This window comes from Antennarius striatus, chromosome 18, assembly GCF_040054535.1.
Source record: "Antennarius striatus isolate MH-2024 chromosome 18, ASM4005453v1, whole genome shotgun sequence".
Classification (NCBI taxonomy): domain Eukaryota; kingdom Metazoa; phylum Chordata; class Actinopteri; order Lophiiformes; family Antennariidae; genus Antennarius; species Antennarius striatus.
In genome coordinates this window covers 9,275,001-9,300,000 of record NC_090793.1, presented here as the reverse complement: position 1 = coordinate 9,300,000, position 25,000 = coordinate 9,275,001, and the positions used below count along the sequence as shown (strand labels likewise).

Genomic DNA, 25,000 nt, shown 5'->3' with positions numbered 1-25,000 from the left:
AAGAAAGTGCTAATTATACGTCGAAAAAAGACGCATGTGAATGTTACACTGCTCGCTGACAAACTGCCTCGGTCGCGCTAAACAGCACTCAACGCTAACCTCGAGTTTTATTTAGATAATGAGGGAGTGAAAGACGGGAAGAATGACAGAGTAAGAAAAAGGAGCAAGAAATGCAGCGGGGTCTAGTTGTTAATGTGCAAACTGCTGAATATTCATGAGGCTAAAAAACACATCCAATTAACTTTATGAATTATTAATATTCATGATAAAATCCTATGCATATGCATTGATGCTTTTATTGTTGGCCTAAGTACCACTGAGTCATGTGTGTGTGTGTGTGTGTGTGTGTGTGTGTGTGTGTGTGTGTGTGTGTGTGTGTGTGTGTGTGTGTGTGTGTGTGTGTGTGTGCGTGATATGGGGGGCGTACAGTTCTGTAAATTTATCTCCTTCCTCTTTTCTGTAAATCTCTGACAAACATGCAGACAGTAAAAAAGACAATAAAACTGCATGAAAATTACATTTATCATTGTTAATGATTAATAACTGATAAATTTTGATTTAAAATCAAACCTATTCAATATGTATTTACCAACAATGTTCATTTTGTGTCCCATTGCTGTGGAGCTTCGTGTTATAATTTTATTATAAACCAATTCCAAATGTAATCGGAGAACAAGAGCTCTATCCTGAATAAATGATTTTGGTTTTATTTTGAAAATAATTTCACTTTAGGAAGTTCATACTACTGACATTAATGATGATTCTACTGTAATTTTTTTTATGCCACTCACTTTAATGACTTTAACGCATAAACGCATCGGTTTTGGCTCATTTTACCCAAAACGAGAACCAAGCTATGCAAAGCGAGTTTTGTATTTCGGTCAGGATAATTGCACAGAGGCTCAGACAGACATGGATGAGCCTCCCTCTGGGTTGATTTTATCACTTCTCTCCAATTCAGTTGAACAAAGAGCTTCGGGGTATTCAATCAACAGACAACATCAGCAAAGCAGCACACCTAGTTGCAATGCAGACATTTGTTCCTGGACCAAAAATGGACAGCATCCGAGAGACGGGAGGAGAATCTGGGATGGATTGTGAGGAAAACAACACAAATTAGGAAATTAGATGGAGATTGAATGGGAGAGAGAGCGAGCAGAGGATTGAGATACAGAGAGAGAGTGATTGAGTGAGGCTCAGTGTAAACCAATCAGCTCTCTTGTTAAAACGGGCCTCTGTGTGTGTGAACACACACCTGCTCTAATTGCCTGTCAGAGTCCTGCGATGCCAACAAGTGGACTATTGAAAGCCCGACTGTCCCTGCTTACAGCCAGACATACTTGTGCCGTAGATGGGTTACCGTGGTGACGGCGCGTTTATCTGATCCAGAGTCAGCTCCTGTATCCATCACTGACAGACCTGCTCTGTCTCCGGTCACTACGTCACTGAAGCAAGGATGCCACAGATAAGGAAAAGCCACTCACATCTGGTGACGACGCCCTCCAGCCTGATGATGTTGGGATGGTCGAACTGTCCCATGATGGAGGCCTCGGACAGGAAGTCCCGCCTCTGTTTGTCGGAGTATCCCGCCTTCAGGCTCTTGATGGCCACATAGATCTCTCTCTTTCCTTGAACGCGAAGCCGACCGCTGCACACCTCCCCAAACTCCCCTGTAGAGAGACAAGTACCTTTCACACTCCTGTGCATTTCACACAAAATTTATGCTCTCTAGCGTCAATACTAGATATCTCATGAAATCATATACAAACTAAATTATTAAATTTCACTTGCACTTTTTGACTGAAGTCAATCATTTTGATTGACTGTTTTGGAGTCATCAACACAGTCTACTCACCAGCTCCAATGACTCTCTCTATACGAATGTTGGAAGCATCGATCTCTTTCGCAAAGTCCCTGACAGCCTGGTTGGGGTCTTCGTAGGTGTGAGGATGGATGTAGGTCCGGCTGCCAGGAAGCTTAACTGCAAAAAGAAAAAATGAAGAGATGGGGAGAGATAAATATGATATAAATACTTAATGTGCTGAAGTATGGCCAGGTTTCTCGGGAGCACAGCATGACATTTATGTTGAAAAGTAAGTTGTGTTAATAGGGTATTGATCACTCCCTCCTGCCCCGGGGCCTTGTGGTAAATTATTACCGCACATTTCAACATTATGAATACGTGGCAAGACGGAAGCTGGAGAGCTGTCGTTTCATTTGAGTGACATTCCAAAAGATTACATAATTAAACACACAACTACTTTGTAAGCAGTGGTGTTAAAATGACTCATTCTAACAGGAACCCTTAAGGAGGTGAACTCTGCCAGCAAACATTTATTAAAGAAAGTGAAAAACAATGTTGATCATGCGGTTATTCAGGAGTTGTGCTGCTCTCTGGCTCTGACTCAGTTCTTACGATATATGTGAAGGTCACAACTGTTGTGTGTGAATATATAAACTTTTCAGGGTGTTATGAGTTTGTTATTTATACCTCTATCTAGTTATCCATTTATCACTCTGAATAGAACTTTTACATGACCGTTAGCATGACTGCATCAGGTATGTCGTCTCTGTGGCACAATTGGTTAGCGTGTTTGGACGTTAACCAAAAGGTTGGTGGTTTGAACCCACCCAGAGACGATGACAGGTTTATGTGTTTTATCATTACTACTTCATATTTAAGAGTTGTTGTGATTCGGTATTACAGTGCACCCTTGGTCTATGCGTTCCAGGAACCACACACGATTGAGATTGCGATCTATTTATCTTATTATTTACAGTAATTTAAACGTTTATGACCCTCCTCATACTGATATTAACCCACCTTCTATCTGTATTACCTTTCCCACACTCTGATAGACTGTTTAAAGCACGTTTGTGTCCCATGAAAGTCTGAGACAGACGGAAGGAGCACACTTCTGGATGCCGTCAGCCAATAGATTGCGGGTTCGGTATCACGTGACTGCATACCAAAAGTCGCAATCGTTGATGCGCGATAGCGCGATGGTGCACTGCATCTATCTATCTGTCTAGCTACAGTATTTATCTATCTATGTGACATCTTGTTTTGCTGATGACACTCAGCTCTTTCTGACAATGTCTTCTGATAATTTTAGATAGAAAAGCCAAAAATACAAGTGTGATTTTCCACTTTCAGTTTAACTTCAAGGCTCATATTTGACGTTACTAAAACAGAATTTTATCGTTTGTTTCCAAAGTGGGGTCATTGCTCTCTCTGAGTTGCTTTAATTACTAAGTGGCTAAATAGACTATTTTAATGCTGTTTCTTGTGATCTATCAAAACTGTAACGGCTTCAACTAATTTAAGACACTCTTTCATTAATGCTGATGAAACTGAAAGGAGAACGCACTTTAACACTTTTGCTTTTTTCCAGCGATTATTACCAGTTGGTTTTTTTTTTTTTACCTCGTCCGTGTTGGAACTGCATCTTCTCCTCATCGGGGTCCTGCTTAGCTTTAATATATCCACAGTGCCTGAAAAAGAAACACACTGTTGGACTATGATCCTGCATATAGAAGGATAAACTCAACACAGACTGTTTTTGCTCTACACAGACACCAATATAGCTTTATGGACTGGATAACACACCCCTGAGTGTGTGCATGCACTGGCTCACAGGAGTTTGATAAATTAAACCTCTGATATTTCCAGGAAAATCCTGTGTAAAGCCAAAAGCTATGTGAACGAACAACGAGACATTTCCTCCTACTCCTACAGCCGCATAAGACAAGCCTGGAGGGAGAAACATCCCCCTTCCTCTAAGCTTCTACCTGTCAATTCCACACTTCGCCTTAAGCTGTTATGCCTGAGTAAATACGCATGTGTATGTGTGTGTGTGTGTGTGTGTGTGTGTGTGCGTGTGTTCCTCTATAGAAGCAGATGTATGCGCAAAGCTCTCCTCCCTTTATGAACCCTTCAGGCATCATTGGGTCAAACACACACACATACACACACACACACACACACACACACACACACACACACACACACACACACACACACACACACACACACACACACACACACAAACACATCTGCGCTTCGGTCCCACCTCCCCAGAGTACACACCCTGCTGTGCGGTTCGGTTCTACAATCGAGATGGGATCAAGAGTATTGATGAATTGATCAACTCAATCCTGCCACCCAGCTGTGAGGAAGTGTTAAACGTATTCTTGTTTAACACACGTCACTGAGGGGACGCTGTGATGTGTGTGATGGGTAGATCATGTGTGTGTTTATCAACAAAGACTGTAAAGACACTGTTTGCCTCGATGCCTTTAAAATATCGCCTGTTACTTCTGTGGTTATTAATCTCATGAATTGTTCGACCGCGTCTCGACATCATGCATGCATCTGAGCCCTCATGACGCTTATTAATCAATAGTGATGCCACAGATAATAGATGTACATATTTTTGATTGCCTGGACTGAATTCCCGATAATCAATCATCACATACTTAAAGTCACCTCACGTAACTGATAATAACACAATGTCTGGATGTTCTGACAAATTCATCAAAAAAAAAAAAACAGCAAAGAGAAACCAAAACCAACCGAATCAAATGCAAAAACAACGAAAAAACAGAACCTTGAATCGCATGAAACTACCACTAAAAATGATAGAAAGGCTATTAAGTGTATAACAGTACCAGAGCAGTGCTTCTTAAAGGTGGGCTCAGTGAACTTCCCTCATTTCCTGTTAATGCTTGAGTTAATTTTACACAGCTGAACGCATCCAATCACCCAGACTTCAATGGGCCGTCCTGGGAATACACTGATCCACAAACATAAGGGTAGAGACCGGTTGCTCGTATTTGGGATTGGGGGGGTGGGGTGGGGGTGAGGGGGCACCTGGTTATCAGCTGGTCTCAAGCCAATGGAGCACCAAGGGACTATCATTAGCCCTTTGACTAGCTCTCCACACACACAGCGCTTTGGGGCATGTGTTCCTAGCATATGGGGAATGGGGACACGTCTGCTCCAACTCTGGTAACCCCCATGAGGGTACACACACACACACACACACACACACACACACAAACACACACACACACACACACACACACACACACACACACACACACACACACACACACACACACACACACACACACACACACACACACACACACACACACACACACACACACACACAACAAAACCAGTGTTGGAGCTGATACTTACCTATTACTGCTGGATGCTTCTCTGTAAAAGTGTGTGTCACCACGGGTTCATGCCAGTGTGTGTGTGTGTGTATGTGTGTGTGTGTGTGTGTGTGTGCGTGTGTGTGTGTGTGTGTGTGTATGTGTGCGTGTGTGCGTGTGTGTACACACGCGCGTCTGATGGGAAATGAACACATTTCCATAGTAATTACCAATCCACTCATTTCTCCTCCTCAGTTAGAGGCGTCATGAATCATTAGCGCTGCAGTCTTAAACATGGCGTCACAGCTTCCATGGCTGTGGTTTCATTTCATTACAAGCACGTATTTTATTTTATACCTCTTAGGAAATGTATCTGATCAACGACCATTTCATAAAGGCTCTGAACTACATCGGACAACACGGAACAACTTCTGTACCTTTTATCTACAGTACGAGGCTGTACATTTGGAATCAACATTTCTTAGTTTTGATATGTTCTGGCTGTCAAATGCTGCCAATATCAGATGTTCAATAAGCATTGAAGGAAATATTTACTCAAATGTGGCAAATGTAAAATTTGACATTGCAAAGGTAAAATTTAATTGAGTGTGTTCAGGCAGTTTAAGCTTGACATGGCTGTTCAGGATTTGTTCATAACACACACCGATCCTCCGGTGATACTTGCTAGAATAAGTTCACAATGAATTTTCATTTGAATTCATATGTAATGTTTTTTTTAAATATCAAAAGCCTGTCTGTCATGTAGGCCTCTAGAATTTTGAAGTCCTGCCCAATTGTTGACTCGGACCGATCTTTTGTCCAATCTCAAACATGCAAACGCGATCCTGCTTCATCACACGCCACCGAATTCTACGATGCTTCTTCATCACACGCTACAGGATTTGATTAAGATTCTCATGCCAGGGGGAACGATGAACATACCACCTCATGCGATCTTTGGAGGAGCAGCTGTCTATCGTGAAAATGAATGATGGAGTTACCATAGCGATTGGATGGCTTTCCACAGAGAAAGCAAGAAAACAATGACCATCGATGAGGAAATAATTGGAAAGGACGCCGCCTTCAGGGAAACCTGGAGGCGAGTTTGGGATGTGATTAGAATATTCAAATAGTCATTAATAAAAATCGATTAGCAGATTAGGACGCATCATTATCACTTAGCCTTGATTTTACAAGTGCCTGGTGGGACAGCAGGGCCACCGCCAGAAGGGGCGTCAAAGTAGAAGATCACATCATCGCATGGCTGACAGCAGAAGCATGATAGCTGTCAAATTCTAGCATGGAATTCCTTACAGGATATGTGTGAATTAATAGAATAATAATCGATTAGTATAGAGCAACTATCAATGAGCATAATTTACTTGATGCAACAAAAATATGCACCTCCAGACGTCAAACATGACATGGTTTGTATTAGTAACCCTTTATTGTTCTGAAGAGAAAGCATGGTTGTCGTCACCACACAGAATTATCAGAAGCTAGTGGTTTGTGGTTGTTTCAGACTTCGCTCTAGGAGCGTTTGGAAACTCTGGAGTAGAAACACACCTCACGATGATGAACCGTCGTCCTCCTGCCTTCCTGATGCTGCGTGCGTTGCAGAAGTTAGCGCTATCCGTCACTGTGGAGGGACTCATTGTTCCACTTAGCTGCCATCCAATTGCACTATGTGGTGCTGTTTCACACAGCATGCGCACACACACACACACACACACACACACACCGCCTCCACTGACACACATGTACCGGCACCGACTATGCAAAAACACACACTTTAATGGACTGCGATATTACTATCACACCCGGGCTCTCACCTTTCTCTCTGTTCCACTTCAGTGAGGACAACAGGCTATCCCTGTCCTCCAAAGCCACACACTACACATTTGCATATCAATTTACTTTTTAATATAATACTCCGTCACTCGAGGCCCATTTGTCATTCTTCTAGCAAGGCTCCATCTTCCTAGAACTCCATGCATACATTAGGGGCGTCCCTCCCCCACTCCGTCTTTTCCCCGCTCTTACTTGCTGCATTTTATCTCTCGAGGGAGTTATATCGCTTCTTAATTCTTCCTTCATGTCAAAACACTCCCTTGTCCAATAACCCTTATCCACTTTCTCTTCCTCCCATTCCCGTCAGTTTATCCCCCTCCAACAGGCCATGTCCACCTCTGCTCTCCTTTCCCTCATATTTTGATAGAAAGAAGAGATGCTAGTCGTTGGGAAGAGGGAAAAAAGGAAGTGAGAGCACAGAGAGGAGAGGGAGATGGGAAAAGAGTGCTGACAGGCCAGAACACACAAGAACACACAATGGGGGTCTGAGCCTGCATACCAACTAACTAGCAATACAAATCTGGGGAGTAAGGGAGGTCGCCATAGGAGAAGAAACCTGAAGGTTATCGTAGGGAAAGTTGGCAGAGAGAGACAGAGAGAGTCAGGGTGGTGTGATGTAGCTACAGGAGGTGAAGATAAAGAAGATCAGACATGTCAGGGGAAGAAGAGATCGCGGTTAAACACTGGTTTCATGGGTAGAGATAAAAGAACCCTTTAAGCTCTGCGCTAAAGGTGAATGTGGACGGGGTCTTCTGCATGTCTTTTTGGGCAAGCTATTTAAGGAACCAATGGATAAGGACCAACAGGCAATATGACAGATGAGTATGGACCCAAAGAAGAAGAAAAATAAACTCTTCATCCTCAAATCTCGATATCCCTACTGGCCTCAAACGTTGCCACAGAAGTACACTGTTACCGCCACTGCCACCACTTCATAGTTACTACATTTACTACTACATTTACCACAACAGAGGCCTTGAACCGGTTCATGGAATGAAAATGAAAGCCAGAAACTTTTTGTATTTTACCAGGAATAAAAAGGAAACCAAAAACTTTTTATTTTTAATGTTCTGGAACAGATTCTTTTTTTCAAAATAATTGTAACCGGTTAATACCAGGGTTTGTTTTTGTTTTTTTGTTCTTGAAAAAAATATCTGACCTCATGTTTCACTTCCTGTCGTTCACTCAATGCGTGAGTGACTGACAGGAAGTTGAGGCATATCACCAGCAGTGTTGGAAAAGGCAGAATCCCAACCTAGATAATATTCACAACACGTAAACACTGCAGTCTGTCAATCTGAAAAAATGTTGAATTTAGACATGAACTCATTGGCTACCAGTCATTTTCAGAGTAGAGTTCCACTGACTATGCTCTGAAACTATGAAACTTTAAAACTTTAAAACTTTGTTGCATCATAAGTTTCCACAACTTCTCAATCTCCCTCTGACTCTCCATCCTCTGCTCTGTAACTGCATCAGTGTTGTTACCTTTGTTTACTGTAGGGACAAATCTACTGCATGTAAACTAATTGCATTAATCGGCAATTTAAAAGTCCTAAAGCTCAGAAACATCAGTTCTTAGGTGGAACATAAAAACGGAAACGTCATATTACTGTTTCTGTTCAGAACGAACCAAGTGGCAAAAAATTCTGGTTCAAAGCCCTGACCACAACACTTACTACAACAAAACCTTCTCCAACCATCACCATATTCGTTGTCGTCACAACCATCAACTCTTCACTGCCCTCCTGTGGTTGTGTTGATGTCGGCCTATTGAAGTATGTCTTAGACAGATGGACCTGTTTACCTACATAGATGGAACACATGTGGGTCTTTAGGGTGGTGGTTGTGGGTTGTAACCACAGGAGGTGGAGATGAAGAGGATGAAGACACTCAAGAAGAAGAGACAGCAATGTTGAGCTTCATGGGTGGAGGATTAAGACGGATGAGAACATGAGTCAGTAAACATGTGGCTGCAGTATGTTTGCCGAAGAAGGCAGTTTGAAAATGAGGAAGATGAGGCATGACTGTAGTTTAAATGTCGCACAAATGTCAGGAAGTAGTGAAAACAAACCGTTTTTAATGAACACACTGGATCAGTCACACCACTGCAGACTGAGAGGAAGTCAGGGACGACAGGTGCTGCCTTGTGTTTCACTCATTCGTACAGATAATTAAAAGCACTACTGGCACTGTGGGTTCAGGTAAATTCTGCTGCATTCTGTCAAATTTATTCCAGCGCACAGTCCACAAAAGGTCTTACAACGAAACTGATCGTCTGACCGAATCAGAGCAAGAAAAAGAAGACGAAGAGAATGAAGAGTGAAGTAAAAGTAGAACATGTGATTCAAGGGGCACGGAGGAAACGGGATAAACTTCATTTTTAGAGCTGAGGATGGACAAATTCCTCATTTTAAATGTACTTATAGCTAAAAAAAAAAAAATAGACAATGAAACAAAAAATCATGGAATACCCATTGAAAGTGATCAAAATGAAAAAAAAAAGAGATGTGCACCTTCAAGCGCAAGTGAATTAACCTTGGACTGATGCTAGCCTGACATGCTAAAAGAGCTAATTAAGCGTGTGAAAGAGCATGTGCAACCCCCCCACTCCCCACCCCCAGTTTATTTTATAGCAATGTTCACCTTTTATAGGATTACAGCTGACTAGAAGGAACCGGTGCACTCTGAGACGAGGAAGAGGAGAGGAATCACTCACACAGAAGCAGACAAAGCTCTCCTCTCATTTCCTGTCGCTTCACATTACTTTCCCACTGCTAATCAAAATGACTAGAAAAATTAAATCAGTAAATCATTAGTCATCCCTCCAGCTAGACCTCACACATACACACACACACACACACACACACACACACACACACACACACACACACACACACACACACACACACGGACTGCTGTGGGTATCTTTCCTCACCATTGCTCATGATAATGGCAATTCCATTTAATATCAAGCTATTAAATTAAAAATAATTACTGGGAGTAAAATCAATGGATTAAATTCACTATCATTATTTCACAGTGAAATTAATCCTCATTCATTCACTGTGCTGAAAAACAAAATGCGTTCACTGCTTAACCTGTGAGTCTAATGGAAGTTGATTGAGGATAATTAATAAAGAGTCAAAACAGCATAGCAAATAAATAAAGTCAGACAAAAGGTCTGGCTGATGTATTGAACGAGGAAAAGTCTCTGGTTCCGCAGCGCCCGGGTCACATCTGCATCCAGTTCAACGTCCTCCCATCACAAAAGAAAAAGATTTACTCGTCCTGGCTAATTATTAAGAAGGGAAATGATCTGGTAAAGAGTAATGACTAGTAAACTAATATTTCATTAACACCCTGTTTGGAAACATTTCATTTAGCATCTGCTCATTAAAGAGAGTGGTAATGAGAGGAGAGGAGAGGAGAGGAGAGGAGAGGAGAGGAGAGGAGAGGAGAGGAGAGGAGACAGACAGACAGACAGACAGACAGACAGACAGACAGACAGACAGACAGACAGACAGACAGACAGACAGACAGACAGACAGACAGACAGTCAGTCAGACAGACAGACAGACAGACAGACAGTCAGTCAGACAGACAGACAGACAGACAGACAGACAGACAGACAGACAGACAGAGTTACCTTCAGGAAAAATGAAGTATGAAGAATGACAATCAGAATCAATGAACAACCTCTCAGAACCAAGAGTGTTCATATGTTAAGGACTACCAAGGAAAGAAAGTGAAAGTAAAGTAAAGTAAAATAAAGGAAAGGAAAGGAAAGTTATAATTGTTATGTACAGTTGTTATCTGCCTGTTGAAAAGGTCAAACGAGGGAGGACGTAAAGAGAAGAGGAGCGCGTTAATCTGTATCCTTTAATGGGGTGAATCTTAATATCTGCTGACAGATCAGCGTGGAGCTCATTCCCCTTATGTTCCCACACTTAAACCACCCGATTAGGTGGTTGATCGTAACCCGTGCATGTGTGTATCCAACAAATCTATTCAAAAGCGCTATAAACTTAAAAACCGGAACCAAAACGAGTTTAGAATTTGTCTGATGTTTATAGGACGTTTGATCAATCCGACTGCAACATCTGCTCATTTGTACCAAAGCCGGTGTGGAACAGTTTTGCTCCTGAGGCAACTGGATGCTATTATTGCACCGTTTGCAAGAGACTTGTAGACATTTTGCAGACAAAGCTGTAATCGGTTACACCCTGCAGCTGAGCCCGATTCATTTAGAATAACATTAAAAAAAAAACTCAACAGATTTGCATCCATGCAACACATGTGAATTTGTTGAACGATGATACACACACACACACACACACACACACACACACACACACACAGACACACACACACACACGCACACACACACACACACACTTCTGGTTTCATACACAGAATCTCCTGGCTGCTAGATCACTATAGGTGTTATTAGAATGCACACAGACCAACAACACCCAACGGCTCCTTTCTATCTCCAAATCCACTTTAATTATAGTATACGGACTTTGTGTCAGGATTTCTTTCCCCGCTTATTATTTTCTCTCCTAAATCAGTCTAAAAAAACCCAACACTTATTCTAGTTTTTGTCTCCAGTTTCTCACCTCAACACTCAATTACCGTTTAGTTTCTCGCGAGGCCTTTAAACTCCATCCCTCTCGCTGCACGTTCCCCTTTTCATTTTCATCCATCCCTCCTCTCCTCTTTTGTATCATTAAGTTTTAAAGAATATCCCAGGGCTGTGCAGCAGCAGATGCAGCGGAGGTAGTAGAGCTGGCGCGCACAAAGTCACACATCAACAGGACGTGTTGCTGTGTTAAAAAAGAGGTGCTGCTACCGCTTTCTATTAGTGAGGCGGAGAGGTCTTTCTGCTGGAAGCGGCGGCGTAACAATGACATCTCACTCTTTCTCTGGCTCTACCTTGAACTCCGTTATTCAAACCTCAGAAAAGGTTCTTTTCCTTCCACAAAAAAGGTTAGTAGGAAGGAAGTCCAGAAACATTTTCTTCTTTCTGATGTAGGTAAAAACCTTTATAATGAAGATGGCTACGATAAGACCTCTTCTCTAAAAAGATGACAGATGACATTTGATGTTACACCACAGACCCGATTATTTCACCATTTTCCTCCAACAGATTGCAGCGGCCTTCAACTCGCAGCTGAACATCTCCAGCAGATGCGCGGCCCGCCAAAGTAGCCTTGGACACGTACAACAGATGATACAACTTTAAAAAAACAACAACAACAACAAAATGGAACAACTTTATGCTGATTGCTCACAAAAAAAATAAAAAAATCCCATGTTAAAAAGGAGAGCCTAGAAAAACACACGGGAATCTGGCACATAATCAAAGCCTGTAGCTATTCAGGAAAAAAATGATTGTGTAGCTGGAGAGTCTTCAGGCACACACACACACACACACACACACACACACGCATGCACACACAGCTGTTGGAAAGCAGAGGCTGTAACGGTTTAACCAGTAGTGAGAAACTCAGGGCCGAACGGGAGGACGCTTCTTGAGTGAAAGGCCATCTGTTGGATCCATGGTGATGCCAGTCGCTGGCTAGCTTCCCATTCCTCGTACCTGCCAGTCTGCCAAGCCATCCTCAGGAGGACAAAGGCACAAACACACATACACATATTCTCCAAGAGCAACAATGGCACACGCACAGCAATTACTGGTGTGATTTGTCAGCGCCGTGCTGCGTCTGAGGAGCTTTGGACATTTTTCTGTGTTTTCCCTCCTGCGGTAACAATAGCATAACAGCACTTTATTAAATGAGAACAGGACAGAACAGAGCGGCCTGCAAATCAGCACGTTTATGAGGCGTATAGCTGCCGGCAGAGTGAGTGTGTCTGCTTCTGTGTGTGTGTGTGTGTGTGTGTGTGTGTGTGCGAAACGGCGAAACCGAATTGGTTGCTTTTACAGTTCAGTGATTAACAAAAATCTTTCACCGTGTTCAGGATGGGAGATCGGGGGAAGACGAACTATGTGTAAAACAAGAAGAAAAACACTCTCGCCTGCCTAATGATTATGGCGGTAATTTTTTAAGCAGCTGGCATTCAGGGAGAAAAAAGGCCAATTACAAACGTCTAGCGGGAAATCATTTCAACCCTGGCTGACTCTCGGTGTCAATTTCAATTCCAGTTTAATTACTGTGCACAGCGAACAGAGCTCAGAAAACATCAGATTTTATGTGCATCCAAATGTAAATTTCAAGAAAGAAACAGGAAATGACAAGAAGGGGAGCCAATCAGAAGTGAGCAGGGAGAGAAAGAGGCTGATTGACGGATAAGACGAGGAAGGAGAGGAGAGAAACCAATCCTTATCTCCACAATTCCTCCCAGTTCTTCCAGAAACCTGAAATACGGGGGGGGGGGGGGGGGCTCACACCCATCATCTCCCCCCTGCCTGCCCTTCCTCCTCACCATCCTCATCCTCCTCCTTATTCTCTCTCTCTCAGGCACTTATCTTCCTTTTCATCTCTCGCTCCTTGCATCTCTACCATCTTCCCCCGTCGCGCCTCTGGCTCTCCTCCCTCCATCAATCTCATTTTCTCTCCATCCCTCTCAAGCGGGACCCTCCTCCTCCTCCTCCTCCTCTTCCTCTTTATCTTTCATACCATCTCAAAGTGGGGCTTCTTTTGTGGCGCAAACAAATTTCAGATTTACTTTCTCTCCCCTCGTCGCTGCGGTCCATCAACATCTCTGCCATGTTGTGTTCTCAATTCTTCCCTGGTTTGTCTCCCCCCTCCTTTCCCACCCACCCTCCACTCACCCTCACCTCCTCACCTGGTTCCACAGCTTACACACACACACACACACACACACACACACACACACACACACACACACACACACACACACACACACACACACACACACACACACACACACACACACACACACACACACACACGTATATTTCATAGATGCACACATTTTGTTTAACAGAAAGCGGTAATCAACCACACTTCCTCCCACCTCTAAATTGAAGATAGAGAAGGGGGAGAGAGACCTGAAATTGATGGCAGAGCATCGACCCTTCTGTAAAATCTAGTTAACACCTCCTCAGCCTGTGAAACCTGATTAGTCGAGAGTGTTTTCGTGTCATCCTGTGTGCTCATAGCACATGTTTAACGCTTGTTTGGCTTCTTACAGACACAACCTCATAATCCCCCTCTGATTAAAATAATGTTGATGTGTTCCCATTATCGTGTGTGTTTGTGTGTGTGTGTGTGTGTGTGTGCGTGCGTGTGTGTGTGTGCGCTAGGCAGGACAGTCTCTGCTGATTACAACTCTCCTAGTCAATAGTGAATAGAGCACTCAGCCTGATAAGCAATCACCTGAATCAATACTAATGTTTTAGTATGTGCCTGTGTGTGCGTATATATGTGTGTGTATGTGTGTGTGTGTGTGTGTGTGTGTGTGTGTGTGTGTGTCTGTGTGTGTGTGGCTCTTAACATGTGGCTAATCTAGTCGGAGCTCATAGTGGATAAACATTTAGCTACAGGCGTAGTAAATCACAGCCCTGTCGTCCCTTTCTCTCCTCATCCTCATCCCTCTCCTCACTCCCATCCTTTCATCTTCTCGCTCCTCACCAATCGGCTTCCTTTTATTCTCCTCTCTCCCTCTCATCTCCTCCTCCTCCTCTTCCTCCACTCTGGCCTTCTCTGAGACGGGGGCATTAACAGCAGGCTAACCTTCAAAGAGAGCGATCACAGCCAGACCTCGCTCTTTGCTCTCAAACGGAATAAGGCAGCCTTTCGTTCGGCGCTGTAGCCTGTGTGGAAATGTCCCACTCACACCTTCATGTAATCCCTTTTTGTGTGTTCACACACACGCATGCATGCAGCGTGAACCTATGCAACATGCTACCTCTGCCCAATTCTGTACGGATCACATCCAATCGCCTTCATGTCCGTACCTTCCGCTGACGACGAAGCACGTCACCAGGAAGATGAGGAGGACGATCCCGCCCGCGATGGACACAACCAGAATGGTGGACTGGTTCGGGTCCCCGATGGCGAAGACGTCTAGATGGGAGACAGGGAGAAGGAGCAGATGAGTCGACGTGAGCATAAAGGAGGGAAAGAAGCTGCTGATGTTTTCTGAAGGAAGGAGGAAAAAGATGCATTGAGGTGAAAATGAGAGCAAGGTGAGCCTGGAGGAGGGGAAAACAGAGAGAGAAAGAGAATAAAATGTAACAGTAGAAAAGGAGATAAAAGAGGTAGGGTGAAGGAAAAAGAAAGAGTGGCAAAGCAGGAAAAGAGAGTGATGGAGGGTGGATGGAATAGTAAGTGAAGTCCTTGATGAAAAGAGAATGGGGCTGCCTCTGAGGAATGAGAGGATGTGAGAACTGATCCTGTTCAGTCGGCGCTGTCCGAACGTATCTGTTAACATCACGCAAAACAATCTATCTATCTATCTATCTATCTATCTATCTATCTATCTATCTATCTATCTATCTATCTATCTATCTATCTATCTATCTATCTATCTATCTATCTATCTATCTATCTATCTATCTATCTATCTATCTCTATCTATCTATCTATCTATCTATCTATCTATCTATCTATCTATCTATCTATCTATCTATCTATCTATGTATCTATCCATCATCCATCATCCATCCATCCATCCATCCATCAAACCACAAATCCCATGATGATGTTCTGATGCAGGAGAGGAATTAAAAAAACCTGTCACTGAATGTCATTGATTACTGATTGATCGGTGGGCTCATGTGTAGCTGCTGTACGCTACAAAAACAATCTATGGTGTGGAGCCATGCTGTACATTAAGTGATATATGCCCCCCCCCTCCCCCCAAGTCTCATCACTGGGAATCAATGTCCTCTTTGAAACGCTCATTAAGAGGCTTCCAAAGCAGAAGATCCTGGAGTTCATAATGAAGCGATAATGAAAGTGGATGACAGCAAACAGAGGAGAGGAGGATGGATGGCAGGAGGTGGTGAGGTCTGAAGCAAATCTGTCACAGCAGCGGAGTTTTTACAAGTTACAAGACTTATTTATTTACTTAAACTGTCTTCATCGTTTCCATTCATTCCTACTTGTTTCCTGACTCGCTCTTCCTCCACGTTGGAGGCTCATTAGTAATTTTACTTTTCTTTACCCTAGATCAGAATGCATGACTCGCCTCAACTAAACTACCTGCAGTGATGATCGTGTGTGCGTGTATGTGTGTGTGTATGTGTTTGTGTGTGTGAGTGTGTGTACCTTGTGAGAATCTGCTATTGATTTGGGCATCCTCTCAATAAGCAAGGAGAATGGATTTGTTGATGAAGCACTGACTCAGCACAATGAAAACAGCATTTGGTGGATGGATGCGTTTTCAACATGATTTGTGTGTGTGTGTGTGCGTGTGTGTGTGTGTGCGCCCGTGCGTGTGTGTGTGTGTTTGTCAAAGACAAAAAGAATTTCTTTTATTTCTGTTGTCATTTTTTTGTTTTTTATCTGAAAAAAAGTTTCACTTTTCAAAATATAAATAATGGATTAAATGCTGAAATTGGCCAAAATATCAAAAGGCTCATCTCCGATAGATGGGAGAGGTGTAAAAGTTAACTTGTAAGCATGGAAACATAATAAATAGAAATTGTGAAACTGCTGCAACCTCTTGCTACATCAGCTAAAAACCACAGGGGGGTTTTCAACAGAAGAAAGTAGATGAAATGTAGATAAAAAAGAAATTCCATCTTCATTTAGACTCCAAAAGTATTCTATATGAATAGTTTTACCTTCATGACTGGTTTCCAGTTCGATCTCCCCGCCGTAGCTGCCGTAGCCCCCGTCGGTACGAGCCCGGACCCTGAACACGTAGGTGGTCCCCGGCTTGAGCCCGTCCACCGTCATCATGTTGGAGCGAGTCTTCAGGACGGTGTAGTTCTGTTCCCGCTGATTCTGAAGTGGACCGACGAGCAGGATTAAACACTGACCTCAGCCAGAGGAATAAACATGTGGTAGATAAAGAGGGACTCCAACTAAAGCTGAACTTTATTACGTGAAGGACTGGAGAGCCTGAAACTAATACAAACCTCAGGATATTAATTTAAAGTCTCCGGGAGCCTTGAACGCCTCGCTGACTTTTCATTTGTACGCATTTATACATGAACAAGTCTCAAATCTGATCCTCTTTACACTTGGGCCCAGTATGTGGTTACTCAAGTCCTGCTTCACTTCACTCCTCAGATTATCTCGTAGGTGTGTGTGTGTGTGTGTCTGTGTGTGTGTGTGTGTGCGCGCAGCTGCAAACATGTGTGGAGGAGGATGAATAAGGAATAAGTGTGTCTGTCAGTAAGCTGATTCCCTGCAGAGAGCCTGATACTCCTAATGGAAGACACTCAAGCATAGATTAACACTATTTTACTGCTAATGCCTGCCAACAAGCACACAGACACACAAACACACATTCACTGACACACACACACACACACACAGACTTAATTTCATCACCTTGTCCGTATTTTACGAGGTTAGTTCGACAGATGTGTGGTTAATTGGCCTGGTGTGAGTGAAATGGGAGACGTGAGGGATATGGCGATGTGGACGGAGAGATCGGAAGAAGGGGTAAAAGGTGTTTTTGATGAACACGTCTCTGTCGACGCACCCCAAGGCTAAACCTGCCAGCCCGGACAACATATCACCAAACGGACCGCGAGGAAAGGAAACAGGAAGCAGAAAACATGTTAAACATGTTGTTTTAGACACGGTTGTCACCAGTGGGTTGACAACATATACATCAAATTAGCTTAGCCCCAGACTAGGAAGTTGGATGTTTGGCTACTGCCTCTAGTGGTGTAAAGTGGTATTACAGGACAGGATAGGTGAGGTGGTTGAACCTCACCTCCTATAAATTTTAGTTTAGTTTCTAAATGTTTCACATCAAAGTTTTGAACATATAATCTTATTACAACCATATTTTGAATTCACATGAAATAAATGCGATTTGTCCATTATTAAAATATTAATAAATCGTATCATTGCATGTTTCCTGTCACCGCTAAGATCAGTGCAGCTTTTTTATTGTAATACAATATTAATTTTCAAGTTAAGCTAATCAGCCTCTAGCAGTATCCTCATATTGACGTGAGACATGAGAATGGTTACTGATCTCATCATCTGACCCTCCCTATAAAAGCAAGCGCTATCCAAAGCATCAAGTTATCCCTAAAAAGTCACTCAAACAAATGTAAACCGATCTCTAGTGGTGCTGTGGCCCTTTAAAAGTGTGTCTGTGTGTGAGTGCATGTGTGCGTGTGTGTGTGTGTGCGTGTGTGTGTGTGTGTGTGTGTGTGTGCCGTTCTCACCTTCTCATAGTAGATGACCTCATACTCCACTATCGCTCCGTTGGGTCTCTCTGGACCCTGCCAGGCCAAAGTCACGCTGTCCTTGCTCCGCCTCTCCTTCAACACTACGTTCACTGCAGCAAACAAAGAGCGAGGAGGAAGGGGGAGCAACAGAGAGAGAATTAAGTTAAGTTCAAACAGCATGAGGGAGGCGGAGAGGCTGAGGAAGAGGAGGGAGAGATTGAAGATGGTTACCTACTGCGTTATAACGAGACCAGTCAGATTTGATGTGTGTGTTCTGCAACTTAGCAAGTGAGAGCGTATACAAGATGATTTATACATGTGTGATCACAGCCTTCTGCACATGTGACATATGTGTGTGTCTGTGTGTGAGTGTGTGTGTGTGTGTGTGTGTGTGTGTGTGTGTGTGTGTGTGTGTGTGTGTGTGTGTGTGTGTGTGTGCCTGTGTGTGTGTGTGTGTGCATGAGATCTTTTGCGACTTTCCCTGTGTGGATAGAAAGCGTGTGCTTATTCTTTTGTGTGTGTGTATGTGTGTGTGTGTGTGTGTGTGTGTGTGTGTGTGTGTGTGTGTGTGTGCGTACATGCATGTGAAACGCGGTGCAGCCGACAGTTTGACACAAGTGTGTGTGACATGTGGAGATCCAATTGAGGTTAACAACCACCCACACCTCACCCCTCCTGTTGTGACACACACGCACACACCAACACACCCACACACGCACACACCCACACACACACACACACACATGCACAGCACAAGGCTGATTAGTCATCGCCATCCTGTCATCATCTCTTCCACAAATTTCCCACAATCCCACACTGTGAAAGAAGCAGGAGTGATTGTATGTCTGGAGGCAGAGGTGTCATTCCGTGATATCGGCGCGGCGCAGCAGAGCGACGTTACAGTTGTCATGTAAAAGCCTGATGTTAATTTTAAACACGTAGCAATCAGGAGGCAATTTGCAAAAAAACCCCCAAAAAAACAGTTTCTCTATCCTACAAATTCTGAGTTCATGCAGATGAATAAGTTCCTCCCCGGAGGATTTTGTTTCCTTATCGGTAGAAATAAGTGAAATCCTTTTTTAAAGAAAGTTTGCTCTGCAGTTCAAATCCTAACCCTGTGAGACAGAAATGCCTGGCGTGTCAACAACCTAGATATTTTTAGGGATACGTTGTGCCCCCACCTGTCTGCGATGTGGTCACATTGATGACGACCGTTCCTCTGGGGGTGGGGCTTAAGTCCGATACTCCGTTCTGGCTCTCGACGCTGAAGCTGTAGTTGGAGTCGGGCTGCAGGTCCGTCACCAGGACGCTGGTGGACAGCAGTCCGAACTGTCTGGGAACAAAGTGGACGCTGCTGCCACACGGCGTGCACTTCCTGCCGTCTCCGGAGCACTTCCTGCAGTGGAGGCTGTAGGTGATGTCACCCCGGCCTCCCGCGTCTCTGGGCGGCGACCATTCCAAAGTGACGCAGGTTTCGTTCACCGTGGAGATGGGGTTCTCTGGAGCCGATGGAGGACCTGAGCAAAGGCAGATGGGAGGGTTTGTTTCTGTGAAGGAGCTGAGTCTTCATCGGCTCACAGGAAGTCACCGGAAGCAGCTTAAAAGAACTGAAGGAGAACCCCTGGAGTGTTTTTGTGCACACTAAAAGTACGTGGCCTGCTAAGATTAAAAAGATCAGCAGCAAAACAGGAGATTCAAATTCTAATTTAAATTCAGATTCAAATTCAAATTCAAAAACTTTATTTGTCTCCCCAAGGGGCAACTGAAAGCACATAAAGCAGGATTGTTGTAAAAGTGCATAGATACAGTGTAAACATAAACAGTGTAAACATAAACAATAAACATGTATAGTAAATAATAACACAAATACACTGTTTATGTTAAATAACAATCCTGAATTTAGTTCAAAACCTAGTTAGATTAGAACCTAGTGGGTTAGTTAGTTAGTTAGTTAGTTAGTTAGTTAGTTAGTTAGTTAGTTAGTTAGTTAGTTCGTTCCTTCGTTCCTTCGTTCGTTAAAATCTAGTTAGTTCAAATATTAGTTTAAACCTAGTTCACAAATTTCCCCACTGTGGGACAATAAAGGTCTTTATCTAAAAACCAGTTAGTTTAAACCTAATTAGTTTAAAACCTAGTTAGTTAGTTAACCTATCTAATAATAATAATAAAAATAGTAATTTAACAATCATTTAACAAAAACAGTATCAACATAAACAGTGTAAACATAAACAATAATAATACACACTACATTACCCATAATTCCACCCAGCTACCAGGACTTTCCTTGGAAATTTTAGCACAGAGATAGTCCACTCTGAGAACTTCCACATAACTATCTTTGGGTTCCTTCTTTAAGGATTTTAGTGGCACTTGGCTAAAGTTCATGACGTCACCAGAAGCAGCACAAAGCACAGAGAAGTACCTACTGTATATCTATATTCATTCTAAATGAGAATTGTCTTCATGCTCATCACCGGCCGTATTTCACTTTTTTTCCAGAACAGGATTCACATTGATTAAATTAAAAATGAATGAACTGACTCCAACCACAGGGTGGTTGGACACTCGGCTTGATTAATGAATAGCTGTGGAGCAGACAGTGATTAAAAGAGCTTACTGATTGTAGATGAGACGGTACGAGAATATAAGACTTCCCGAGTTTAAATCCATCTTTAAGGAGAATTCACATGCAGGGAGGTTTTTAGCCACGTAAAATTAATGGACGGACTCCGTGGCGTGAGCAGACACTGATCTATCGCTGGTGCCCGGAGCAATTCTCGCATAATTCAGGTATATTCTATGATTTAGCTCAGATATTACTGCCGTGAACTTCAGCTAAAATGATTAATGTATATGTCAGTAATTCTATCTAGCAAAGAAGAGACGCAGCGAAACACAAATCCTCTTTTATTTTACCTTTGAATTTGGTTGCCCTTATGTTGATTTATAAATTCAAATATCTGCAGTATTTGAATTGTCTGTAAAGACAAAGAGGTCATCAGCGTAACGATCAGAGACGAGCTAAACCCCAGCTCAAGGGCATGGAAATGAGCACTTCCTGTATCAAATGTAGAGATCATAGTAGAATTTGACGTTGAACTCTATTTTCTTTTGTTCATGATGGACACCGGCGTGGAAACCAAAGGGTGGGCTTACGTTGGACCAGTAGATCCCCGTTTGGCTCGACAATCTCATCAGGCCCTGGTTGAGCTGTGAGCCCCGAGGGGCCCCCCGATGGAGCCTTGGACTTTCCTGATTAGCCTTTGAATCGTATGAGATTTTGAGGGAGGGGGGCATGGAGGCCGTGCAGGGCATAATTGAGGTTGTCTCTCATAAATCTCCTGAAAGGATGTGCTGACTGATCCATCTAATTCTGTCTCTTTCCTCCCTCCACCCCCCACCCTTCCAGCCCCCCAACCCCCCACCCCCCTATCTTCTGATGGCCACACTTGACTGTCTATCATCATTCTTTCTGATTGGCCTTTTATGACATTTAGATTATATGCCTCAGATAGTCCACTATTCCCCCTGCTGCTCCATCCTCTGCCTTTATCTTAAGTGTCATTCTCCATGTCTCTCTCCAGCGCCCCCCCCCCCCCCATCACGTGAGCGTGTGCTCCCACACACTTCACCTGCTACGTCGGTTAATGAGTGTAATCTTCCAGAACAAGGTAATGGGTCTCAGCCCGATTGTATGTGTTCCTCCGTGGTCTTTCTCTCCTTCCAATCCATCTCTTTCTGCCCCCCCCCCCACTTACCCCCCACCCCCGACCCCACGCCTGAGCTGTCTGTGTTTGTAGAAGCACACAAATAGTAAGAAACCCCATCAATTTTCTGTCAGTGTCACCCTTAGAAGTGACTCATCTGAGATATCTGTGTGCGGCAGTGGACATCTGTGGATTTATCTCCAGTGTTGTGTAAAGAGGAAAAATGTAAAGAGGGATTAGACGCAGACAGAAAAATGAATAAATATAAAGCTGCCACGCTCTTTCAATTCTTCCAGGAATTATTTGCCATCTAAATTAACGCGTAATCACGTAAGCGTCGCTGCCGATTCCGTGCCGTTTCGTGACAAATTCAAATATTTGCCTGCACCCAATAAACAATTTTGTGTGAAATTAGCTTTGCGTTGTATGACTGCATTTTGGGGGGGGTGGGGTGGGGGGTGTGGCTTCACTCACGTGTGCAGGACATGGAGCGTGGATCGGTCTCGGCGCGGTAGAAGCCTCTCTCGCAGAAACATTCCACGGCTTGTTCCTGCGGTGACGAGCTGTGGGGAGGGCATTTGGTGCAGTAGGCGTCCGTGGCTGAAGCTTTGTAGGTACCAGGTCTGCATGCTATGGGGGGGGGACACACACACACACACACATGCATACAGGTTTAGAAACGAGAAAGCATGTCAAATCTAAAGATTCCAACAGTTTCAGCCTATTTCCCTCCATGCACTGTGCCCGTGTGTGTGCTGACATTATTATTTCTTTCATAGATTCTGCACATTAATATAATATCTCTGATGCAGCCCAACATCGGTGCTAAAAAAGCAATCGCGAGGCAACAAATAGTCACAGTCGAATAATAAGTCAGGATTCAGACAAATCTCCAGAGAATCAAAACTGAACTGGAGGAAAACACAGAAAAGTTATTTCCCAGACCACCTGATTTTCACGTTAACGTCTAATCTAACTTTCATTTTGTGTAAGCACACAATAGTTGTCCATGTAGCTGAATTTAAGGATTTCTACAGTCGGCTCAGGAGCATTACTTTCATTTCATCCGCTGAATAAAATGAAATGGATGAAACGAAACAGAACTGGAACAAAGACGATCAAAAACGGTAGAAAATGTTAAAAAGAAATGCTGAATATCTCCAGGCGCTACGCTAACACTGAGATAGGGATAGCACCTGATAGGTCACATGACGTGCCGTGCAGCACCCATGGCGGGGGTGAGCTAGTAAACAAAAGTTTGATGAAATATATTGTGACATTAGGTCTATGTGAGATCCTTTCACATCAGGCTGAAGGCCTGCATGACCGCGGGGCGCTGCAGCGCGCTAACACAGCGCACTGCATATCAACTGTCATCTCTGTTATATAAGCTTTAGATCTTCAGGCAAACCAGGGGAACAAAACACACAGTCACAGCAACGATCACGACAACATAATGCCACCGTCGCTACGGCTGTTCCTGCGGCTGCAAATTAGTCATTATGTGAGGCCATAAAAGTGGGGGGGGGGAACCGTGGCGTCGCTCGACAGGAGCAGACGCCCAAATAGATCAGGGACCGCAATGATTTCCCATTTTGCATCCCAGGCAGTAAAATGGAATTCCTGACTTTCCCCTTTGGTAATCTGAATATAGATTACATGTGTCTTTATTTACACATTCATAGGTCTGGTATTCCCATCCTTGCAGAGGTAAGTAGTATTATGGTGTACAAAATCCCCCATAATGCAAGTCAATAGAGGCTGTGTGTAGAAGAAGAGGTGCATGTGTGTGTATGTGTGCGTGTATATGTGTGTGTGTGTGCGTGTTTGCTTAAATGACTGCTTGCACTGGGAGGTCGCCAATTTAATCTAGCTGCACATCTGTAGGTCCAGCAAGGTTGGAAATGATCACACACACACACACGTACATGCATGCACACAAATTTACAGGTACACACATGTGTTCCATGCTGTGGCTAACTTGCGGATAGAGGAATAGAAATTTGGACTAAAAGTAGTGATATCTCACTTTTGGAGGTAAGTTCTTCCACCTGGACGATGTGCTGGCTGGTGTACAGACAGTATTTTTAGGCAAAACATTCATCATAGGGGAGCAAAGTGCACTAGAACAATCCCCCAAAGACACGAGTGAGAACGGGGAGAGGTGCGTGTGTGCGTGTGTATGTGTGTGTGTGTGTGTGTGTGTGTGGGTGTGGGTGTTGTGTGTGTAAGAAAGAGTGAAAAATCTCAAAGGATTTCTGGTCTCTCTCCTCCTTCTTGTCAGCTACCAAGGTGCCTATGTGGTTGTGTGTGTGTGTGTGTGTGTGTGTGTGTGTGTGTGTGTGTGTGTGTGTGTGTGTGTGTGTGTGTGTGTGTGTGTGTGTGTGTGTGTGTGTGTGTGTGTGTGTACAGTATGTGTGAGTGTGTGAGTGTTCCTGTTGCTGCAGGACTAATGGAGGAAAAGCAGCTTTTCTCTGGGGACATTTCATCTGGACAGCCCCGGATCTGGGTGTTGGACAGCCACAAAGGACCTGGCGTTGGATGGGGGGGTGGGGTGGGGTGGGGGGTGAGGGTGGGGGTGAGGGTGCAGAGAGATCGCCCTATGCCAGGCCTGGCAACCCAACAACTATCCAAGCAAATACTTTGTGGAGGAATGGCGGTTTGGCTGCTGTGAGTGCAGACGCCTTGTGCTGATCTGCTGTTTTCTGCTCTGCTTTTCCACCTTGTTCTAAAACACTCCTTCTTCCTCTCATCCCCCTTTCCCCTCTCTTCTACTTCTCTTGCATCTTCCTTTTTCTCTCCAGCTAGTCCCAGTGCCCCATGGGAAATGTGTTACTTGACTTGGCTCCCTTATGATTAATGATTTACCACAGATGTGAAAAAAGGACAAGACGGCTGAGACGGTGCTCACATAAACACACAT

The 25,000-nt window shown here is 43.7% G+C and overlaps 1 protein-coding gene and 1 non-coding gene across 3 annotated transcripts in view; one reads left to right on the top strand and one right to left on the bottom strand.

The window, feature by feature from the left end:
- The window catches only part of epha4b (eph receptor A4b), a 72,473-nt gene that overhangs the window by 15,496 nt on the left and 31,977 nt on the right, over window positions 1-25,000 (bottom strand). For both annotated transcript variants that reach the window (XM_068340070.1, XM_068340071.1), the window contains exons 6-13: window positions 22,552-22,707; window positions 19,552-19,887; window positions 18,368-18,480; window positions 16,799-16,961; window positions 14,966-15,074; window positions 3,428-3,495; window positions 1,856-1,981; window positions 1,485-1,670 (exon numbers count right to left, since the gene is read on the bottom strand). In XM_068340070.1, coding sequence (XP_068196171.1) covers window positions 1,485-1,670; window positions 1,856-1,981; window positions 3,428-3,495; window positions 14,966-15,074; window positions 16,799-16,961; window positions 18,368-18,480; window positions 19,552-19,887; window positions 22,552-22,707 — 1,257 coding nt within the window. The remainder of the gene's footprint in view (window positions 1-1,484; window positions 1,671-1,855; window positions 1,982-3,427; window positions 3,496-14,965; window positions 15,075-16,798; window positions 16,962-18,367; window positions 18,481-19,551; window positions 19,888-22,551; window positions 22,708-25,000) is intronic.
- On the top strand, window positions 2,567-2,640 carry trnan-guu (transfer RNA asparagine (anticodon GUU)). Its single transcript has one exon. It is a non-coding gene; the product is annotated as a tRNA-Asn (tRNA).